This window comes from Cryptomeria japonica, chromosome 5 (genome assembly GCF_030272615.1).
Source record: "Cryptomeria japonica chromosome 5, Sugi_1.0, whole genome shotgun sequence".
Classification (NCBI taxonomy): domain Eukaryota; kingdom Viridiplantae; phylum Streptophyta; class Pinopsida; order Cupressales; family Cupressaceae; genus Cryptomeria; species Cryptomeria japonica.
The window spans coordinates 521,114,615-521,136,036 of NC_081409.1; the positions used below are offsets into that span (position 1 = coordinate 521,114,615).

Here is a 21,422-nt window from a genome sequence, read left to right on the forward strand (position 1 = left end):
CCAAACACTAGCATATCAAGTCTTACCATTAATGTCGATCAAGTTTACCATATCTTTTTATCCATTAATGTCGATCAAGTTTATGGATTTGCTAAATTAACTTTTATTTAAAAATTCACATTAATCCACCATTAATACTTAGTTCATGTCAATAATATGTATTAACCCAAGTATGACATTATCAATATGAAATTCATAACTTGTATTAAGGTATGGATTTACTAAGTGTTGATTATCTAAATCCAAATATTATTTAATAATCTGGGATTAAATAATATAAAAGAAACTGAATTTAAATTTAAATAATATAAGGAAATTGAATTTAAATCTCTTAACTAAATTTAAATTCACTTATTAATTTGGTTTTTTTCTATTTTATTTTATTTTATTTTATTTCTTATATATTATATATATATATATATTCTTTTTTTAAAACCCTTTATATATAATAAAAAAAAAATATAAATAAATAACAAAAAAAACTTTTATTTTAATTTTCAAAAAAAAAGGAAGAGGGAAGGTACCCACGTGGACACCCACGTGGGCCCCCCCCTTGGCAGCCCAAGCTACCATAGGTAGCGCTGCTACCAAATGGTAGCAGGACGCTACCTTTGGTAGCGCTGCTACCATTTGGTAGCAATTCGCTACCTCTGGTAGCGCTGCTACCAACTGGTAGCAGTTGCTACCAGCAGCCATGGAGTTTATAACTTCATTTTTTTTTTTTTTGGAGTTTTTTTTTTTAAATTTTTTTTTGTTATAACATATAAAATCAGTAAATAAAAACAAATAACAAATTCCCAATACACACCACGCAGCCTGAGACAGGGATTTAAAGCATTATCCAGCAATCCCCCATTTTTGAAAGAAAATCCCAGCCTATTTATTTTCCATAAATCTCCCATTTTTTCGAAAGAAAACCACAGTCCATATATTTTTCAGATTTCTCAAAACGAACAACCAACTGGGGAACTATTTTTTTTTCAAATAAACATGAACGAAATAGCAATCCCCCATTTTGAAAGAAAATCACAGTCACATACACATTTATTTTCTTTTTCCAGAATGTCAAGGTTTTCAGAACAAGAGAGGAAATTGTTGAATAACCCACCCATCAAGAAAATCTTTGGCACAAGGAAACTCACCTCCCTCACAAAGATCCAACAAAGCTATCATTTTACAAATTTCTACAATAAAACTCACTCACAAACATCAATGGAAAATCTGAAAACCAATGTTGCAAGAAAGAAAAATACAAAACCCTCCTTTTTTTGTAAACATTTTAATCAAGCTAATGATCAGATTCCTACCTCAAAACGCATTCCGGGAAGAATATTTTTTTTGAAGAAGAGCTCCCAAATCTGCTGCTCTAAAACTCCATCTTTTCCAAAACCTCTAATCCATCCTCCAAAAACCATTTTTTTTCCCAAAAAAAAAAAAGACCAAAAGAAAAGAACCCCCAAAAACATTTCAAAACTAGGTTAAAATGAGAAACCCTATTTTTGCCCTAATTTTCAATTTCGAATTTAGGCATTTTTTTTTTTTTTTTAAATAAAAGAAAATCCAAAATGGAAATCATTCTTTCCACTATTCAATACATCTTATTTGCTTTTCTAATTAAAATTAAAATGTTTCTATTTCTTGTTTAATTTTAATTCTAATTTCTCGATTCTAATTTAGGCCTACATTATATTTCGAAACTATTGACCAGGGTAAAGCGTTTTTTTTTTATTAATTTAAATTTCCAAAAAAAAAATCAATCTTTTATACTAAATCAACTTTACAAGTAAAAAGAATAATTTTCTTTAAATAATAAAATTTACCCTTTTCTCTTCCAAAATACGAATGTGAATTAATTTATTTCTATTTCTCAAATGACTTTAAATTTTTCCTTTCTAAAACGCATAACTCATTAAATTCATTATTATCAAATTTAACTATTAAATTGACTTGCTATAACATAGTAAAGTGACCTTTTTAAATAAATGACTAATCAAATGAAAGAATCCTATTTATTCTAATTTCTCAAATTTTTAATGCGTAAACGAACACATTATTTCAATTTAAATGCTTTAAGCTTGCTACAATTGTAATTAAAGCGATCTCTTTTTAAATTAACGATTAATCATATAAAAGAAACTACCTATTTAAATTTCTATATCACTAATGTGTACGTCTACTCATTAAATTGAATTTAATACTTAGGATAACAAACTCCACTTACCCTGCGCAAGGCACACAAACCGAGGAAGTCCACCAAATCACACGACACGCAATCCAATGAAAAGAAAGCCCCACGAACCACACACGATGCTCACCTAGCCATGGCTAAGGCAAGACGAGAGTTTTATGACCCCCAAATCCGAATTCTGAGGATGAAGGAGGTATACTCAACCCTGCAATTCCCAAAGAAGATGAACCTCGCCCTAGGCGGTGTTGTACCTGCAATCTCCTGCACCCATAAATTCATGCAAGCATACATATACATATACATATTCAATGAAGGCGTTAGCTCGAGATTTATTACAAGAGTTAGGAAACAATTACATTTACACAAGAATCGATGCAAAAGCACAATAGCAGGTATGCACAATTATTTATATCATCTAAACTACACATTGCATCACGGTTAACCTACCATTCAAGAATGCCACATAGGAAGTCAACCAAGGTCAAATGGGTTTTACAAGTCCAACTAAGGTATGGGCATTACAAAGAAACAAGACACTTGAATTGAAAAACAAGGTGATTTTCTTGTTGTTCAAATAGTCTTTTAAGACATTCAATATAACCCAACACTTAATATGATAAGGCTCATCACACCGGTGCTCATTATCACGATGCCTTAAACAGGTAATCAACTAGCACTCCACATCAGTCCAATATCTGTCATTGAGATCCAAACCCAGAAAGGTAATAATGAAATTAACATGTACCATGGACTCTATCAAATAATAATTGCTCTCGGACTCCATTCTTACATGATACTTCTGTTGGTGTAAATAATTATTCATCTTGGATATTATTACACTTTACTTAAGTTTACTTAGGTAATGCATTTCATAGTAGTTTGGGTATGACACACTTGGGTGTTTGTGCCACATTGGGATAGTGTGTGTAGGAGAATTTCCACCTTTTATGGTGTTGATCTTATTGTTACACTCCACATTCAATGGGTGATCCACCTCATGTGGACTATTATATTGTTTCTCCTACCTACCCACACCTATTTCCTACCTACCCGTGTTTCTTATTGAGCCACATGTCATATTTGTGTGCTCACATATCCCTAGCCTTGCCTATATAAGCAGGCTCATCTACATTGCATGTAATTTTTGAACTATTGATCATTTTCTATTGATGAGAATACAGTTTATTCTTGTCCTATATTGTGTCTCTATTTTGTACATTTCATTGAGCTCTTGATCTTGATAAAATCTCATATGGTATCAGAGCCATTAGAACGTCATTAATTCATCTTAAAGAAGCATTATTGCGACGTCAAGAGGCAGATCTGAGGAGAAGCATCTTTTGGAGGCGTCCTAAACCAGATCTGACTCCGTCATTGCGTCCAGGTGGTTGTTTCCATGAATTTTGGTTATAAAGTCGACCTATTTTGGTGAGAAAAAAAATTTCGCCAATTTTGCTATTATTGTACGAATTTCAAAAAATTTTAGTTTTTTTCCGAAAAATTGAAAAAAAAAAATTCGTCAAAAAAAATTGAAAAAAAAATTTCGAAAATTTTTTCGTCAAAAAAAATATATTTTGGGGGTCCGAAGACCCCCCGTAACCCTTTGGTCTCTGCAACTCCACCGGCGGCCTCCCGTCACACCGCCCCCGCGCAGCTCCTCCCGCTGAGTCTACCGCAGCCGCCTCCTGCACAGCCCCGACGTAGTTGCCTCCTACAGCACCTCGGCAGGACTACTCAGCTCCACTCAGTGCCGCCACTGCGCAGCTCCTGCCGACGCTTCCAGCCGCCGGCCCCACACCGCCCCTGTCGGCCCTGCCAACCCTGCCACCTCCAGCGCCGCCGCCGACACACCTTGCTGTCGGTGCCTCCTGCCAACGACTCAAGTCGCCCTCCGACATGCCCTGCAACTGCCGCCACCTCCCACGTGGATCCGCCACACGGACAGTCTCGCCACGCAGCCCTGCCAGTGCCACGTTAGCAGCCCAGTTGGCTGCCACATCACCTGCCTAGTCACTGCGAACGTACCGCCCAGTCAACCGTGAAGTTTTTGCGACGGTCATACGACTATCAAAATTTAACCCCGCAATTCACTGACGTCATCATTTTTCTAAAATTTTGCAGGCCCCTCTCATTGAGCTTTTTGATTTTGCAGTTCAACTTCAAATGGCCATATCTTGCTCATTTTTGCTCCTTTTTGGGTGCAATTTTTTTTGAAATGGGCTAGAATTTCATGTAATTTCACATGGTGGAATTATTTTCTTATTTTGATGGACAAATTTTTCATAATTCTCAATTTCTAGTGACTGTACCTGTCCAATCCCCATTTCTGCAACTTCCAGGTCTCTGTTCGGGCTCATACGAACTCCTTTTCAAGTGCCATTTTTTTTGAAAGTGCATTATTTTTTGTCTAATCTTAGAATATGCTATCAGTTTACAGCAATTGTGGGTAGAAATTGTACTTTCATCATATGGTCTTATTTGGCCAATTTGGCATTTGTATTGCATAGATCTATCTTTCTGATCTTTTACTTTGTAGTTCTTAGCCTATTGGGGTAGTTGTAAAACAAAATCAGAAGTCCACCTTGCCATTGTTTACAAGTGGCCTATTCTACGCACACTACATATAAAGTGCCAAAATCATCATGTTTTGGGGGGTACGTATTTTCCTTTCACTTTTCCAGCTATCACAGCTGGAAGGCTCATTGCGGTTAAGATTTCCCCCCATAATGTGATGGTTTTTCAAATCAAAACCCTCAACAGAGCGCAAGATGACCAAATGTTGAAGAAACAAGACGCTTGAATTGCAAAACAAGGTGATTTTCTTGTTGTTCAAATAGTCTTTTAAGACATTCAATATAACCCAACACTTAATATGATTATGCCCGTCAGACCGGTGCTCATTATCACGATGCCTTAAACAGGTAATCAACTAACACTCCACATCACTCCAATATCTATCATTGAGATCCAAACCCAGAAAGGTAATAATGAAATTAAAATGTACCATGGACTCTATCAAATAATAATTGCTCTCGGACTCCATTCTTACATGATACTTATGTTGGTGTAAATAATTATTCATCTTGGATATTATTACACTTTACTTAAGTTTACTTAGGTAATGCATTTCATAGTAGTTTGGGTATGAGACACTTGGATGTTTGTGTCACATTGGGATAGTGTGTGTAGGAGAATTTCCACCTTTTATGGTGTTTATCTTGTTGTTACACTCCACATTCAGTGGGTGATCCACCTCATGTGAACTATTATATTGTTTCTCCTACCTACCCACACCTATTTCCTACCTACCCGTGTTTCTTATTGAGCCACATGTCATGTTTGTGTGCTCACATATCCCTAGCCTTGCCTATATAAGCAGGCTCATCTACATTGCATGTAATTTTTGAACTATTGATCATTTTCTATTGATGAGAATACAGTTTATTCTTGTCCTATATTGTGTCTCTATTTTGTACATTTCATTGATCTCTTGATCTTGACAAAATCTCACATGGTATCAGAGTCATTAGAGTGTCATTGATTCATCTTGAAGAGGCATTATTACGACATCAAGAGGTAGATCTGAGGAGAATCATCTTTTGGAGGCGTCCTAGACCAGATCCGACCCCGTCATTGCGTCCAGGTGGTTGTTTCCATGAATTTTGGTTATAAAGTCGGCCTATTTTGGTGAGAAAAAAATTTTCGCCAATTTTGTTATTATTGTACGAATTTCAAATTTTTTTAGTTTTTTTCCGAAAAATTGAAAAAAAAATTTCGGAAATTTTTCTTCAAAAAAAAAAATTTGGGGGGCCCGAAGACCCCCCGGTAACCCTCCGATCTCTGCAGCTCCACTGGCGGCCTCCCGTCGCACCGCCCTCGCGTAGCTCCTCCCGCCGAGTCTACCGCAGCCGCCTCCTGCACAGCCCCCATGCAGCTGCCTCCTGCAGCACCTCGGCAGCACCGCTCAGCTCCACTCGGTGCCGCCACTACGCAGCTCCTGCCGACGCCTCCAGCTGCCGGCCCCGCGCCGCCCCTGCCAACCCTGCCACCGCCGGCACACCTTGCTGTCGGTGCCTCCTACCAACAACTCAAGTCGGCCCTCCGACGGGCCCTGCAACTGCCGCCACCGCCCATGTGGATCCGCCACATAGACAGTCCCGCCACATGGCCCTGCCAACGCCACGTCAGCAGACGCAGCAGCCCAGTTGGCTGCCACATCCCCTGCCTAGTCACTGCGACCGTACCGCCCAATCATATTTTTTGGCCAGTCAGTCAGCGCCCAGTCAACCGTGAAGGTTTTGCGACAGTCATATGACCATAAAAATTTAACCCCGCAGTTCATTGACATCATCATTTTTCTAAAATTTTGCAGGCCCCTCTCATTGAGCTTTTTGATTTTGCAGTTCAACTTCAAATGGCCATATCTTGCTCATTTTTTCTCCTTTTTGGGTGCAATTTTTTTTGAAATGGGCTAGAATTTCATGTAATTTCACGTGGTAGAATTATTTTCTTATTTTGATGCACATATTTTTCATAATTCTCAGTTTCTGGTGACTGTACCTATCCAATCCCCATTTATGCAACTTCTAGGTCTCCGTTCGGGCTCATATGAACTCCTTTTCAGGTGCCATTTTTTTTGAAAGTGCATTATTTTTTGTCTACTCTCAGAATATGCTATCAGTTTACAGCAATTGCAGGTAGAAATTGTACTTTCATCATATGGTCTTATTTGGCCAATTTGGCATTTGTATTGCATAGATCTATCTTTCTGATATTTTGCTTTGTAGTTCTCAGCCTATTGGGGTAGTTGTAAAACAAATATAGAAGTCCACCTTGCCATTGTTTGCAAGTGGCCTATTCTAAGCGCACTACATATAAAGTACCAAAATCATCATTTTTGGGGGGGTACATATTTTCCTTTCACTTTTCTAGCTATCACAGCTGGAAGGCTCATTGCGTTTAAGATTTCCCCCCATAACATGATGGTTTTTCAAGTCGAAACCCTCAATAGAGCACAACATGACCAAATGCTGAAGAAACAAGACGCTTGAATTGCAAAACAAGGTGATTTTCTTATTGTTCAAATAGTCTTTTAAGACATTCAATATAACCCAACACTTAATATGATAAGGCCTGTCACATCGGTGCTCATTATCATGGCCCCTTAAATAGGTAATCAACTAACACTCCGCATCACTCCAATATCTATCATTGAGATCCAAACCCAGAAAGGTAATAATGAAATTAACATGTACCATGGACTCTATCAAATAATAATTACTCTCGGACTCCATTCTTACATGATACTTATGTTGGTGTAAATAATTATTCATCTTGGATATTATTACACTTTACTTAAGTTTACTTAGGTAATGCATTTCATAGTAGTTTGGGTATGAGACACTTGGGTGTTTGTGCCACATTGGGATAGTGTGTGTAGGAGAATTTCCACCTTTTATGGTGTTGATCTTGTTGTTACACTCCACATTTAGTGGGTGATCCACCTCATGTGGACTATTATATTGTTTCTCCTACCTACCCACACCTATTTCCTACCTACCCGTGTTTCTTATTGAGCCACATGTCATGTTTGTGTGCTCACATATCCCTAGCCTTGCCTATATAAGCAGGCTCATCTACATTGCATGTAATTTTTGAACTATTGATCATTTTCTATTGATGAGAATACAGTTTATTCTTGTCCTATATTGTGTCTCTATTTTGTACATTTCATTGAGCTCTTGATCTTGACAAAATCTCACATGGTATCAGAGTCATTAGAGTGTCATTGATTCGTCTTGAAGAGGCATTATTGCGACGTCAAGAGGTAGATCTGAGGAGAAGCATCTTTTGGAGGCGTCCTAGACCAGATCTGACCTCGTCATTGCGTCTTGGTGGTTGTTTCCATGAATTTTGGTTATAAAGTCGGCCTATTTTGGTGAGAAATTTTTTTTTGCCAATTTTGTTATTATTGTAGGAATTTCAATTTTTTTTAGTTTTTTTCTGAAAAATTGAAAAGAAAATTGAAAAAAAAAAAAATTCGTCAAAAAAAATTGAAAAACAAATTTCGGAAATTTTTTCGTCAAAAAAAAAATATTTTGGGGGTCTAAAGACCCCCCCGTAACCCTCCGGTCTCTGTAGCTCCACCGGCGGCCTCTTGTCGCACCGCCCCCGCGCAGCTCCTCCCGCCGAGTCTACCACAGCCGCCTCCCGCACAACCCCAACGCAGCTGCCTCCTGCAACACCTCGGCAGCACCTCTCAGCTCCACTCGATGCCGCCACTACGCAGCTCCTGCCGACGCCTCCAGCCGCCGCCCCTGCTGGCCCTGCCAACCCCGCCACCTCTGGCGCCGCCGCCGGCACACCTTGCTGTCGGTGCCTCCTGCCGATGACTCAAGCCTGCCCTTCGGCAGGCCCTACAACTGTCGCCACATAGACAATCCCGCCACACGGCTCTGCCAGTGCCACGTCAACAGACGCAGCAGCCCAGTTGGCTGCCACATCCCCTGCCTAGTCACTGCGACCGTACCGCCCAGTCATATTTTTCGGCCAGTCAGTCAGCACCCAGTCAACCGTGAAGTTTTTGCAATAGTCATACGACTGTCAAAATTTAAACCCGCAGTTTGCTAACGTCATCATTTTTCTAAAATTTTGCAGGCTCCTCTAATTGAGCTTTTTGATTTTGCAGTTCAACTTCAAATGGCCATATCTTGCTCATTTTTGCTCCTTTTTGGGTGCAATTTTTTTTGAAATGGGCTATAATTTTGTGTAATTTCATGTGGTAGAATTATTTTCTTATTTTTGATGGACAGATTTTTCATAATTCTCAATTTCTAGTGACTGTACCTATTCAATCCCCATTTCTGCAACTTCCAAGTCTCCGTTCGGGCTCATACGAACTCCTTTTCAAGTGCCATTTTTTTTGAAAGTGCATTATTTTTTGTCTACTCTCAGAATATGCTATCAATTTACAGCAATTGTGGGTATAAATTGTACTTTCATCATATGGTCTTATTTGGCCAATTTGGCATTTGTATTGCATAGATCTATCTTTCTGATCTTTTTCTTTGTAGTTCTCAGCCTATTGGAGCAGTTGTAAAACAAAATCATAATTCCACCTTTCCATTGTTTGCAAGTGTCCTATTCTACGCGCACTACATATAAAGTGCCAAAAGCATCACTTTTTGGGGGGTACTTGATTGAGTGAATTTGGGGGGGGTGTCTCTTGTGCTTTTGTGCTCTTTTGTTCCTTCCTTTTTTCTACTATGGGTTTTTCTAAGTTTCCTCTCTTAACTCCTCATAATTATGCTACTTGGAAAATTGATGCATGGAGTAAACTTATGGAAAAAGGACTCACTCATTACATTGATGGAACTATTGTTGCTCCCGTTGATCCTAAGGTTGATCCAGTTGGTCACTTGGATTGGCTCACTAAAAATATCATGGCAATTGGTACCTTAAGAAAGTATGTATCAAAGGATCTCATTTTTCATATTGAGAAGTGTACTCTAATCGAGGATGCTTGGCAAAAGTTTCAAGACTTATATGGTCAAGTTGATGAGATTAGGGGATATCAAATTGATAGTGATCTCACCATGTTGGATCCCAGTAACTTTGATACTATACAAGATTATGTCACTAAGGCAAATGAGTTGAGGGCACAACTCAAAGATTGTGGTAGTGATAAGAAGGATACTCAATTGATATTCAACTTGATAGGCAAGCTTCCACAAGAATATGTAGCATTTGTTTCTAGTTTCCAAACCCATAGGATGACAATGGGTTCAAGCTACACAATGCCTACATTTGATGCTTTCAATGAAATTCTAATGATGGAACAAACTAAGTTGATAAGCACGGGCATTCTTAAGGCTTCTAAGTCTCAAGCATTAGTGGCAAATCAAGGGAACAAAGGAAATCAAGGAAAGGACAACTCAAACAAGAAGAAATGGCAATCAAAGCCTAAGGACAAAGCACCATCTTCTCCACAACAAGGAGATTCATCATCTTCCAAGAGGGATAATTCACCAAAGAGGGAGAGACATACTTGTGCCTATTGTAAAAAGTTTGGTCATGAGGAGCATCATTGCCATTCTAAGAAGATCGATGAGCTCACACATATCATCAAAAAACATAACATTGATTTGCCTAATGTCTACAAGAAGGATGATTCATCAACTTCCACTTCCTCACATTCAAAAGGAAAAGGGCAAGCATTCATGGCTTCTACAAGTGGGAAGACTCACTCTTTTGGGACAAGAAAAGGAAAAGCTCTATGTGCTACTATCAGTCATGATTCAGAGAGATGGCTTCTAGATTCAGGGGCTTCTCATCATATGACATCTTCGCAGTTTATGTTCTCTAGATTTGAGCCTTGCACCATGCCGCAGATTTTGATGGGCAATCATGCATACATGGATGTGATTGGGAAAGGATCTATTGACATTGGGGATAACTCCTTCAATGATGTGTTGTGTGTACCCCACTTGACAAACGATCTCCTTTCCATCTATCAAATCACACATGGTGCAACTTAGAGAGTTGTGGAGTTCATACCTGAGTCAGTTTTCATTAGAGACTTGGAGACTAGAGCTATCATTGCGACTGGGGTGGTTGATCATGCATCTCGGTTATACTCCTTTTCAGATTTTGTTGATGGTGATGATTTCACATTTGATGATTCTACACATGTTGATCACACTTCTTGTGATGGTTCATATTTTGAGGAGAACTTTGGGCACTTGAACATGGGGATTCTCACATGTGACCCTGTTCTTGAGCCTTGTATTCCATCTCCTCATATTGATATCACATCACCTATTGCACCTGATGATGCGACTAGTGCGACAGTTTTGCCTTCATGTGATTCAGTGCAACAGGATATTCATTATCTTTCAGCTTTAGATTCATGGGATGATTACTTGACAGACATTGCAGGTTTGTTTGTGGAATCCTACATTGTCGATTTGGGAGACATCATCTCTGACATTCATCTTCTCTTTGATGAAGATGATCCTTCTTCGATTGTTGTGAGGGAACACTCTGACCCTCTTGTTCATTCTCTACATGATCATTCTTTCGAGGTTGACATGATTGTGGATACTTATGTACAACAGTTGGAGGAGGTCTCTTTATCTTTTGAGGAGACATGTGAGTCTTTGGGACATGTTCTACATCCATCTCCACTAGATCTTGAAGTGCCTTTTTCAGCAGTGTGGCACAGTTTACCACCTTTGGAGGGGGTATCTTTCAGCATCGACATGGGGACTCTTGAGCAGTTTTCAGAGATTCCATTCATCATGAGTTTTTTTCATACATCTTCCCTTCATGATTGGGGAGACTTCATGGATACACCTTTGGTTTTGTTTCTTCCTAAGGGGAGGAATGTTGTTCGATGTTCGTGGAGCAGTTTCTTCATACATCGAGCTTCTATCATTGGTGCAGATTCCACATTGAGGGGGGGCTTCCTAGCTTCTCTTCTTCTCTCATATGGGGGGGACTTTTTCCTCACATGGGGTTTTGTTCCTCACATTCTTCTATGAGAGTTCTTTGTATCTATTTTTCATCTCTCTTTTGGGGGAGGGTTTTTTCCCATTGGTTTTTTCTCTCTTTCCCCGCTTTGTGAGAGATTTCATTGCATTGGTTTTCATGCATTTGCATTTGTACATGGGTACCTAACATGGCCTCGTAGCCAGGACCCATCTTGCATTGCTTAGTTGCATTGTAGACTTTAGTGCATTCCCCTAAGTTGTACTTAAGGGGGGGTGTTGGTGTAAATAATTATTCATCTTGGATATTATTACACTTTACTTAAGTTTACTTAGGTAATGCATTTCATAGTAGTTTGGGTATGAGACACTTTGGTGTTTGTGCCACATTGGAATAGTGTGTGTAGGAGAATTTCCACCTTTTATGGTGTTGATCTTGTTGTTACACTCCGCATTTAGTGGGTGATCCACCTCATGTGGATTATTATATTATTTCTCCTACCTACCCACACCTATTTCCTACCTACCCTTGTTTCTTATTGAGCCACATGTCATGTTTGTGTGCTCACATATCCCTAGCCTTGCCTATATAAGCAGACTCATCTACATTGCATGTAATTTTTGAACTATTGATCATTTTCTATTGATGAGAATACAGTTTATTCTTGTCCTATATTGTGTCTCTATTTTGTACATTTCATTGAGCTCTTGATCTTGGCAAAATCTCACAACTTCTCTGATATACTTAGCATCCTCCGCTAAAATGACCCCCTCATTGCCTAACAAATCAGCTACCCCGTTACCTTCCCTAAAGGTATGGGTAATAATCACACTATCATAGGCATCTAACATTTTTTTAGCATTATCAATGATATTATGGATGTTCCAAGAAGGGGAACTAATACCTTTAATAGCCTGAATAATATTGAGAGAATCCCCCTCCAACCATATTCTTTTAAAGTTAAAACTCTGAGCAAGTTGGAGACAATTTAACATTGCCAGAGCTTCTGCCACATGGTTGTTTTGAACTCCAAAGGGAGAGGAAATTGGAGCAACACAAAAGCCATAAGAGTTTCTGATGACCGCTCCATTCCAGCATTCCTAGGATTACCTTTAGCTGCACCATCAAAGTTCACCTTAACCCAATCATGAAGAGGAAACCTCCACACAACATTATCTCTCCTGCTCTTCATATCAGATTTGCAAACCTTGTGTATCAAATTCCATTCAGTTAGGATGTTTTTCTCATTATCAGTCATGTTAATATAACTACACTACTTGTTATTTTTGTGAATGGTATTGATGTTTTCTTTAATAGCCCTACAAATCTTTTCAAAAACCACCTAAGAAGAACACTTAGCCTCCCTAAAAATTCTATTGTTTCTCTCCTTCCAGATATGCCAACATGTCATAGAAAGGACAAAGGACCAGAGGGTCTTAATCATAGGAAGCTTGGTAGGGAAAATCCATTGCCAGATGACTTCTTTAAAACTATTGCGCATTATCCAATCAACTTTCCATTGCATCCACACTTTACCCCAGATCTCCCAGGTAAACGAACAATGAATAAACAAATGATCCACATATTCAGCCTCTTTCTGACATAACTCACACCTATTAGGAATCATGAATCCTCTTCAAGTCAGGTTATCAATGGTAAGAATCTTGTTGTGAGTTGCAAGCCAAAAAAACATGTTAACTTTAGGAATGAGGAATCTATTCCAAATTTTAGTCCATATTGGGTTGTAGGTCTGAGTAACAATTTTTTTATAAGCAGAGGCAACAGTAAAATTACCCCTAGGATTACTCTTCCATAGGAACACATAATCAGAATCTTTACTGTCAGAAAAGGACAACAAATCATGTTGAAGCAACGAGAATCCAACATAAACTGCATCAAGTCTGACCCATTTATTCTCCTTCCAATAATTACAGACCATAGAACCATAACTCCTTTTACATTCTTCAATGAAATGGCTGCAATCCTGGTTAAAAAGAGGCTCATCTTTAATCCAAACATCCTCCCAAAATCTGATTTTATCACCTTTGCCAAGGACCCATCCAGCTCCAGCTTTAGCAACTTTAATAGATTTGATCATACTATTCCATATAAAAGATCCAACAGGGATATCTTCAAAATAGAGAAGAGAATGAATGGGCTGATTATGTATGTATTTATCAAACCACACCCTACTCCAATCTTTCTTAATACCATATGCCCTCCAAATCTGTTTAGCTAACAAGGATTTGTTGAAAGGTTTGAGAGATTTAATACCTAACCCCCCATTGCTTTTAGGAGTACAGACTTTATCCCAGGCAACCAAAGCAATCATTTTCTTATCTTCTACACCAGACCAAAGAAATCTTTTCTAAATTATTTCCAAAGCTTCAACAAATTTGACCGGTATACTAAACAAGCTAAGAGCATAAGCAGGCAAATTCTGAAGAGTAGCTTGAAGAAGTTGAAGCTTACCAGCCTGAGATAGCATAGAGCCTTTCCAACCTGCCAAATTTTTGTTGAGTTTATCAATTAAAGAGTTCCAGAAGGAGTTTGGAGGAGCCAAACCAAGAGGGAGACCCAAATAAGTATAGGGGAGCAGCTCAACCTTACAACCAATTATGTTAGCAATCCTCTGTTGCCTCAATAATGGGGTATTGATGAAGTAAATAACAGATTTCTCCCAATTAACCCGTTGTCTAGTAGCAAGGGAATAAGATCTAAGAGCACCTTTGAAGGCAGCAGCTTCGCTAACAAAAGAATATTCTAACAATATTGTATCATCCTGTTGATGTGTGCAGAAGACATTAGCAGAAGAGGGTTGCAACCCTTTGATGATTTTATTCATTTTCAACTTTTGAATCAGTTTGCTCAAACATTCTACCAAAATAGTGAAAATAATAGGCGAAATAGGGTCTCCTTGCCTAAGACCCCTTGAAGATTTAAAAAATCTGGACAAAGATCCATTAATAAGAATAGAAAAATTTGGTGTAGATACCAATTCTCTAGTGATTTTAATAACCTTCTCATCAAATCCAAAGGCCTCCATGACCCTGAAAAGAACCTGCCATTCCACTCTATCATAGGATTTTGCCATATCCAACTTTATAAGAAATCCCTCTTTGTTTGCAGAATTAAGAGAGTGGATATTCTCATGCACAAGAATAATAGAATCCAAAATCTGCTTGCCTGGGACAAATCCTTTTTTCTCCTCAGAGATAACAAGGGGGAGAAGAACCAACAATCTAGAAGTCAAGACTTTTGAAATAATCTCGTAAAAAGAATTACAAAGACTTGTTGGCCTAAACTTTCCCATAGAATCAGCTCCAGCCACCTTAGGAATTAGAGCAATGAAAGTAGAGTTGATTTTTTTAAGAATTCTTCTGGATCCAAAGAATTCTTTGATAGCATTGGTCATGTCTTCCCCAACAATGTGCCAATATTCCTGAAAGAAAAACATAGGAAAGCCATCCGGGCCCAGAGCCTTATCCCCTTGAAAGGAGAAAATAACTTTTTTAATTTCATCAGTGGAAGGGATAGCAGATAATATCTTATTCTGATGAGGTCCAATAATCTTAGGAATGTTATCAATTAGGTCTTGTTGCTTAACAATGTCATTTTCCTTACTACCTGTCAGGAGGTTAGAGAAGAACCTAACAACTTCATCACCTATGTCATCATCTTTGAGAAGAATTTTGTCATCAGCAATTAATCTGGAAATTCTGCTAGCTGCTTTATGCTTCATAGATGTCATATGAAAGAATTTAGTGTTTCTATCACCGACTTCTAACCAAATAGCCCTAGATCTCTACCTCCAATAAATTTCTTCTCTTGATATAGTGTTGTGTAATTTGGCTAGAACCTCATCTTCTTTAGCCTTGGGGAACATCTTATAACCATCTTTCTGAATTGAGTTTTGAATCTATTCTAATTCCTCCTTCAGCTTCCTCTTGGATTAAAAAATATCTCCAAAAACCTTTTTGTTCCAAATCTTAATGTTATCTTTGGTATTTCTTAATTTTTTAGCAACTTTGAACATGGTAGATCCATCCACGGTAATATTCCACCATTTGGCAATGGAAGTTTCCAAGGAAGGGTGTGAATCCACATTTTTTTAAACCAGAATGGAAAACAACGTTTTTCCTTAATAGAGTCAGCAATAAAAGAAATGGAATAATGATCCGATCCTATTATGTTAATAACAGACAAAGAGCATCTATACTTAAGGACCCAGTCAGGAATGATAAGGGATCTATCTAGCCTTAACTGAATAAGATCTCCTCCATCCCTTCGATTAGACCAAGTGTAGGAAGCTCTAGAAAGATCAACATCAATCAGGGCATTGACATTGATAAAGTCCATAAGATCAATCATGCTATCCAGTTGAGCTTGAGTTCCTCCAAATTTGTCAATCTCTTGCAAAGGGGTGTTGAAATATCCCATCAACAGTCAACTGTCATGGGAAAAAAAACCCCTTTTCTGCTAGATTTTGTCCCAAAACTTACTCCTAGAAGCTTTAGAATTTGTAGAATAAATGTTGGTGACCACCCATTCCTGTCCTTCAGCAATGCATATAACTCTCATAGAAATGATATTACCATCTTCATCAATTAGATCTCCATCAATAATTTTCTTATTCCAAAATATGGCCACCCCACCAGACGCCCCATTCAAACTGCTACCACAAACACCCCCCTGTTTAAAGAAGTTTATTTTTTCAACTTTTTCCTTACTCATTTTAGTTTCCTGAACCAGGATGATGTCTGACTTATGATCTCTAATAAAATTCCTTAGTACATCCTATTTATGGAGACCATTTAGGCCTCGTATGTTCCAGGAAATTACCTTCATTTGGAAACCTGGGAGCAGGATTCCTGAATGGTTTGTTGCCTTCCATCAGCTATGTTTTGTTTACTCTCCTGGTCCCTATGCCACTTCATAGTTTTACGTCCCTGCTGGGATTTGGAAAGACCAATATCCGCCTTAGACCTGGTTCTAGTTTTAACCCCATTAGAACAACCTGTCCTCTTGTTTTTCTTTTTTCCCACTCCTATTATCTCTTCATCATCTTCATCTTTATATGCAAATTGCTTATTATTCCAAGGTTCTCCTATTCTCTGAGAAGAGGTGGGCGATTTAGTTCCAATGCTCTGAAATAGAGAGTTAAGGTTAACCTGAGGCGATCCAAACTGGGTCTTTTTTTCAATGATAATATATGGACCTTCAAAGTCCTTTGGACACACTTTATTACTTTCCTTTTCTGTATCTTTTAGAGCCTCATGTTGTGATTCATTTATGTCACCGATCTCCCATCTTCAAGAATTTCTTCTATACTTACATTCTCTTCCTCCTGAATCTGTAAAACTTCAAATCCATTGACTGCTTTGACTTCAAATACATTATCTTCATCCTTTCTAACTTCCTTCTGAAGAGTATCCTTGGAAGGACTAGCTTTCCTATCATCCTTTGTTATATCTTTTGAGTTACTAAGAAGTCCACTTCCTCCTTCTGCTCTACCCTCCTCATTTTTGTTCATCTTCTCTTTCCAGATCTGTTTAACATGATTGTTATGCTTCTGAGCATTCTTGGGGTTACTTGGGCAAGCCTTTGCCCAATGTCCAACTTTCTTACAAGAGAAACACACAAAAGGGAGGGACTCAAACTCTATAACTTGTTCCCACTTCCCTAGCTTGGAATTTATTTCAATTGAGCTAGGAAGGTCCATATTCTGTGAGATGTTAACACATATCCTCGCATACACCTGCCTCTTTCGTGCTGCTGTCGTAGAATCTATAGCCACAAGCTCCCCGAAGGAGTTAGCAATGCCTGAGAATACATCCTCCAACAAGAATTCAAGTGGCAAACCAGGCAACCGCACCCAGATCGGAGCAGATTCAAAAAAGGAGTCATTGAGCTCCATATTTGGAGACCATTTTCTTAAGGATAAAGAAGATTTCCCAAACATCCAGGGTCCTCCACTCAGAGCCATTTCCAAATCTTCCCCACAAGAGAAGGAAAAGACAAAGAAACCCCTTGACAGGGTTGAGACATCAACCTATCCTTTCAACCTCCATTTTCTCTTAACAAAAGACCTAACGACTTCAATATTAGGTCTTGGTCCAACAAAGTTTCCCACTAGAGAAAAAGCCATTAGAGAAATATTGTGGTCTATAACCACATCTGGTACTGTAATAGCTAATCTGCCTATCTTTCTATCAGAAATATCTTCCATAGAGGGAAAAGACGATTTATCAGTGGGTTTGTTTGCAAATAAGTTGTTCCAGGGTTTGAGAACCTTCACCTCAGTCGTCTTTTCCAACTCAACGTTCAAGATCTCGGGACCCAAATTTGAAGAATCTTCATTATTTTTAAGGACAAGAGGAGGGTCCCGATGCCGTGGGTCCCCATCCTTTTGACCATCCTCATCATCCATCGTAGATCCCAAAGAGACAAGTTGTCCTTGAGCTGCAGAGGCAGTAGAACCAGAAGAGCCAACTGTGTTGTTCCCTCCATTCGCATAATTCAAATTTTCCTCCAGTTGCGCTATTCCCTCCATCCAAGTAATTTTACATTCATTTAGTCTTTATGTTTGCAATGCAAATTGGACCTCTTTTATTTGCATCATGTCTCTTCCTTTTACAACTTTTGATTTATTTTATTTTACTATTTTTAGTTGGTCTACATTTTATTTTTTCATGATCAACTCTTGTTTCTCACTTTCCACTATTTTTTGTAAAATTATTATTTGTTCCTTGTGTATTTTATTTTCTCTTAATAGTTTCTAGTTAGATTCTATAATTTCTTTCAACTTGGTGTCCTCGTATATTGTCCCTTTGCTTCTATAGTTTTAAGCTTCCTTTTCATGTTCATTAACTTATTGACATATAGTTTTTGAGACCAAATTAGTAGTATATATTGGGGCTATATGGGGCCTTGTCAATTAGATCTCTTCCCCCCTTTCTCCTTTGTTTGAAAAGTATGTTCCAATATTGCTTTGCTTCATCTCTGTTTCATCTTGAAATAATGCAATCATTTTTTCCTTTCCCTTATCTTGCCCTTGTGTTATTTGCCCTCCTAGTGTTGTTGTATTTTAATATTGACTATTGAGGTGTTGTGAATTGTTCTTGAAATAATTACTATAAATTTTTAATTCCTTGTTTTCTTTAGTTTCCATATTTTCCTATCCCTTATAATCCATTTACACTATTTTATATTCACATATATCAATCTTTCTCTTATGTTCATTTTTTATAAGATAAGCGGGGAGAGGCCCTTGACCCTTACAATAGAAGAAACAACAACTAAGCACAACAAAATCAATGCAACACCTCCACACTGGAACCCTACAAAAAACTAATAGACAATCATAGTAGAAACCCAATTCATATAACCAAAAAGACACATACCAGAACTATCCATACTACCCAGAATAATAAAAAAACCATCTAAACTACTAACCATCCTACCCATCAATACAACTAACATATAAGTATAAAAGGCCATAAAAAGTTAATAAGTCTAACGAACACCACAACAAAACAAAACCCATGATCAATAAGACAACCATAAACATTACTTAGAATCAAACATAGCCTCTATCATGCTCCAGTTCCTTTCCAAGTTCCACAACGCAGTAGACTAGGATTCCAACTTTCCTTGTTGCATACGGCTACTTGTGGCATCCACTTTGCCTCCCATATTTTTACCCTGTTTCTTGATCTTTGATTTTCCAGTGGTAACTCCCATCACTGCTCTGTGCATGAGGCCATATGTGATCCTTACTAGAGAGTTGATAGCTGCATCAATGGCGACAACCTTTTTAGCCATTACTAAGCTTTTCATTAGTTTCCTTTAAAAGGTTTTCTTGGGTCTCTTATTCATCCAATTCCTACATATTATTATCCTCCTCATCAACATTTGGAGCTTCCAGATTAACATCGTTACCCGGGCTACCATCCCTTTGGTCATCTTCTGAAGGCCTTTCCTCTTCCAAGACAACATGGGTCTCTAAAACATGCTCCTCCTCTTCTTCCACCTCTTCCCTCATTGAATCGCTCATCCAATTAAGCTTCCACTTAGATTCCTCATTCAAATCCAACCCATCCTTAACCTGAGTCATATTCCACCTTATCTTTTTCTGGCCCAAATTTAAATTTGAAAAACTACTATAATATTCGTTCATTTGAAATTTCATTGTGGATGTTAGGCAGGACCGAGTCTCTCTTCCAACAGCTCCACTCTTGGTTCTTTAGCCCTTCATTTGCAATGAGATCAACAACCTTGTTTCCTTTGTTTCCTTTGTGATAAATGTGTTGGATTTTGGCTTGATTGAATCTCTTAATTGTATGTAAACATTCCCTTATTATGGCTCTTATCTCCCATGGGCCTGTAGCTTCCTCTTTAAGAATTTAGATTCTCCTTCAATTATCACCATGTTGAATCCCAGCTCCCTAACCATTATTATCCCCTTCCAAGTAGTCAAAGCTTCTACAAAATTATTTGATTTAATTCCTAAATTCTTAGTCAAACCTTCAATGAGTCTTCCTTTGTGATCTCTAAGAATAGCTCCAACTCCTGCTTCACCAGGATTTCCTTTAGAGAACCCATCAAAGTTGCATTTTATCCAACCTTTCTCATGGGGGCACCATGTAGTATTTGATCTATTAATCTTTTTAGTCCAATTGATATTGGTTGGCTTCAGAGTTGTTCCCCATAGTTGTTGAATTCTCACTTCTTGGAGATTGGACATGTTTTTGAAGTGTCCAAAAGAGGCAACATTGATATTTTCAGAAATGTGATGCTTTATAGATAGAAAGACCTCCTTACTCATTTTGGAAGAATCCCTGAAAAATTATGTTGTTTCTTTCTTTCCATAAGCTCCAAGTGACCATTGGAGGGATTTGCTTCCATAATTCCCTTATTGCTTCATGTTTGAAGGGGCAATTTTTCCATGCTTCAATGAATTCAACCAGATTAGCATAAAAGACCCAATCAACAAAAGTAAGAGGCATAATCATGGACCAAACTTCATGAGCAAATGAGCACTGAAAGAATAAGTGATTGATATTTTCACATTAGTTATAACATAGTGAGCATCTATTGGGAAATTGGAAGCCCTTCTTGTTGAGATTGTCCAACGTAAGGATTTTGTTGTGAGCTTCTATCCACCAGAAATAATTAATCTTCGGTATCAGTTTGGGCACTCCAAATCTCTTTCCAGCCAAAAGGGGCCTGGCAAGGAGGGGTAGAGTCAAGTAAAGAATAGGTAGAACTAACCGAAAAGGCACCAGATGAAGAAGGTCTCCACACCACTTCATCCTGACAATTAATATCAAGCCTAGGGCAAGCTCCCAACACAAAATATAAGTCTTTAATTTTATTGTCCCAATCAGGCCACCACCTAACATTAGTAGATAGCCTTTGTTTTAGATTGATCCATGAAGTGGTACCAATGTCCCAAACCACATAATTGTATATCTTTTCACCCAAAGCTTCAATGCAACAATTTTTAAATTCTTCCATATTTCTCATTGAGGAGAGAGTATTGTTCCCCACCCAGACATTGTTCCAAAAAAGAGTGTCTTTTCCATTGCCCACCACTTCCTTGTTCCTTTTCTTAACAAGTCTCTACATTTTAATAAGTTATTCCATATTATTGATCCATTGGGAAGACCATCAGAATATATAAGAGTGTGAGGGGGATTCCCGACAAGATACTTGGCTTTCATTATTTCCACTCAATCTTTTG

General features: G+C 38.2%; 1 protein-coding gene across 1 annotated transcript; it reads right to left on the reverse strand.

Annotated features, from left to right (window-relative positions):
• Positions 1-3,918: 3,918 nt before the first annotated feature.
• Positions 3,919-19,501, reverse strand: LOC131875955 (uncharacterized). The gene is made up of 7 exons (XM_059220698.1): positions 19,342-19,501; positions 19,081-19,152; positions 17,436-17,500; positions 8,718-8,788; positions 8,355-8,570; positions 6,019-6,230; positions 3,919-4,190 (listed from the first exon to the last, which is right to left on the reverse strand). The coding sequence occupies exons 1-7, from the start codon at positions 19,499-19,501 to the stop codon at positions 3,919-3,921; spliced, it is 1,068 nt and encodes a 355-aa protein (XP_059076681.1).
• Positions 19,502-21,422: the final 1,921 nt, after the last annotated feature.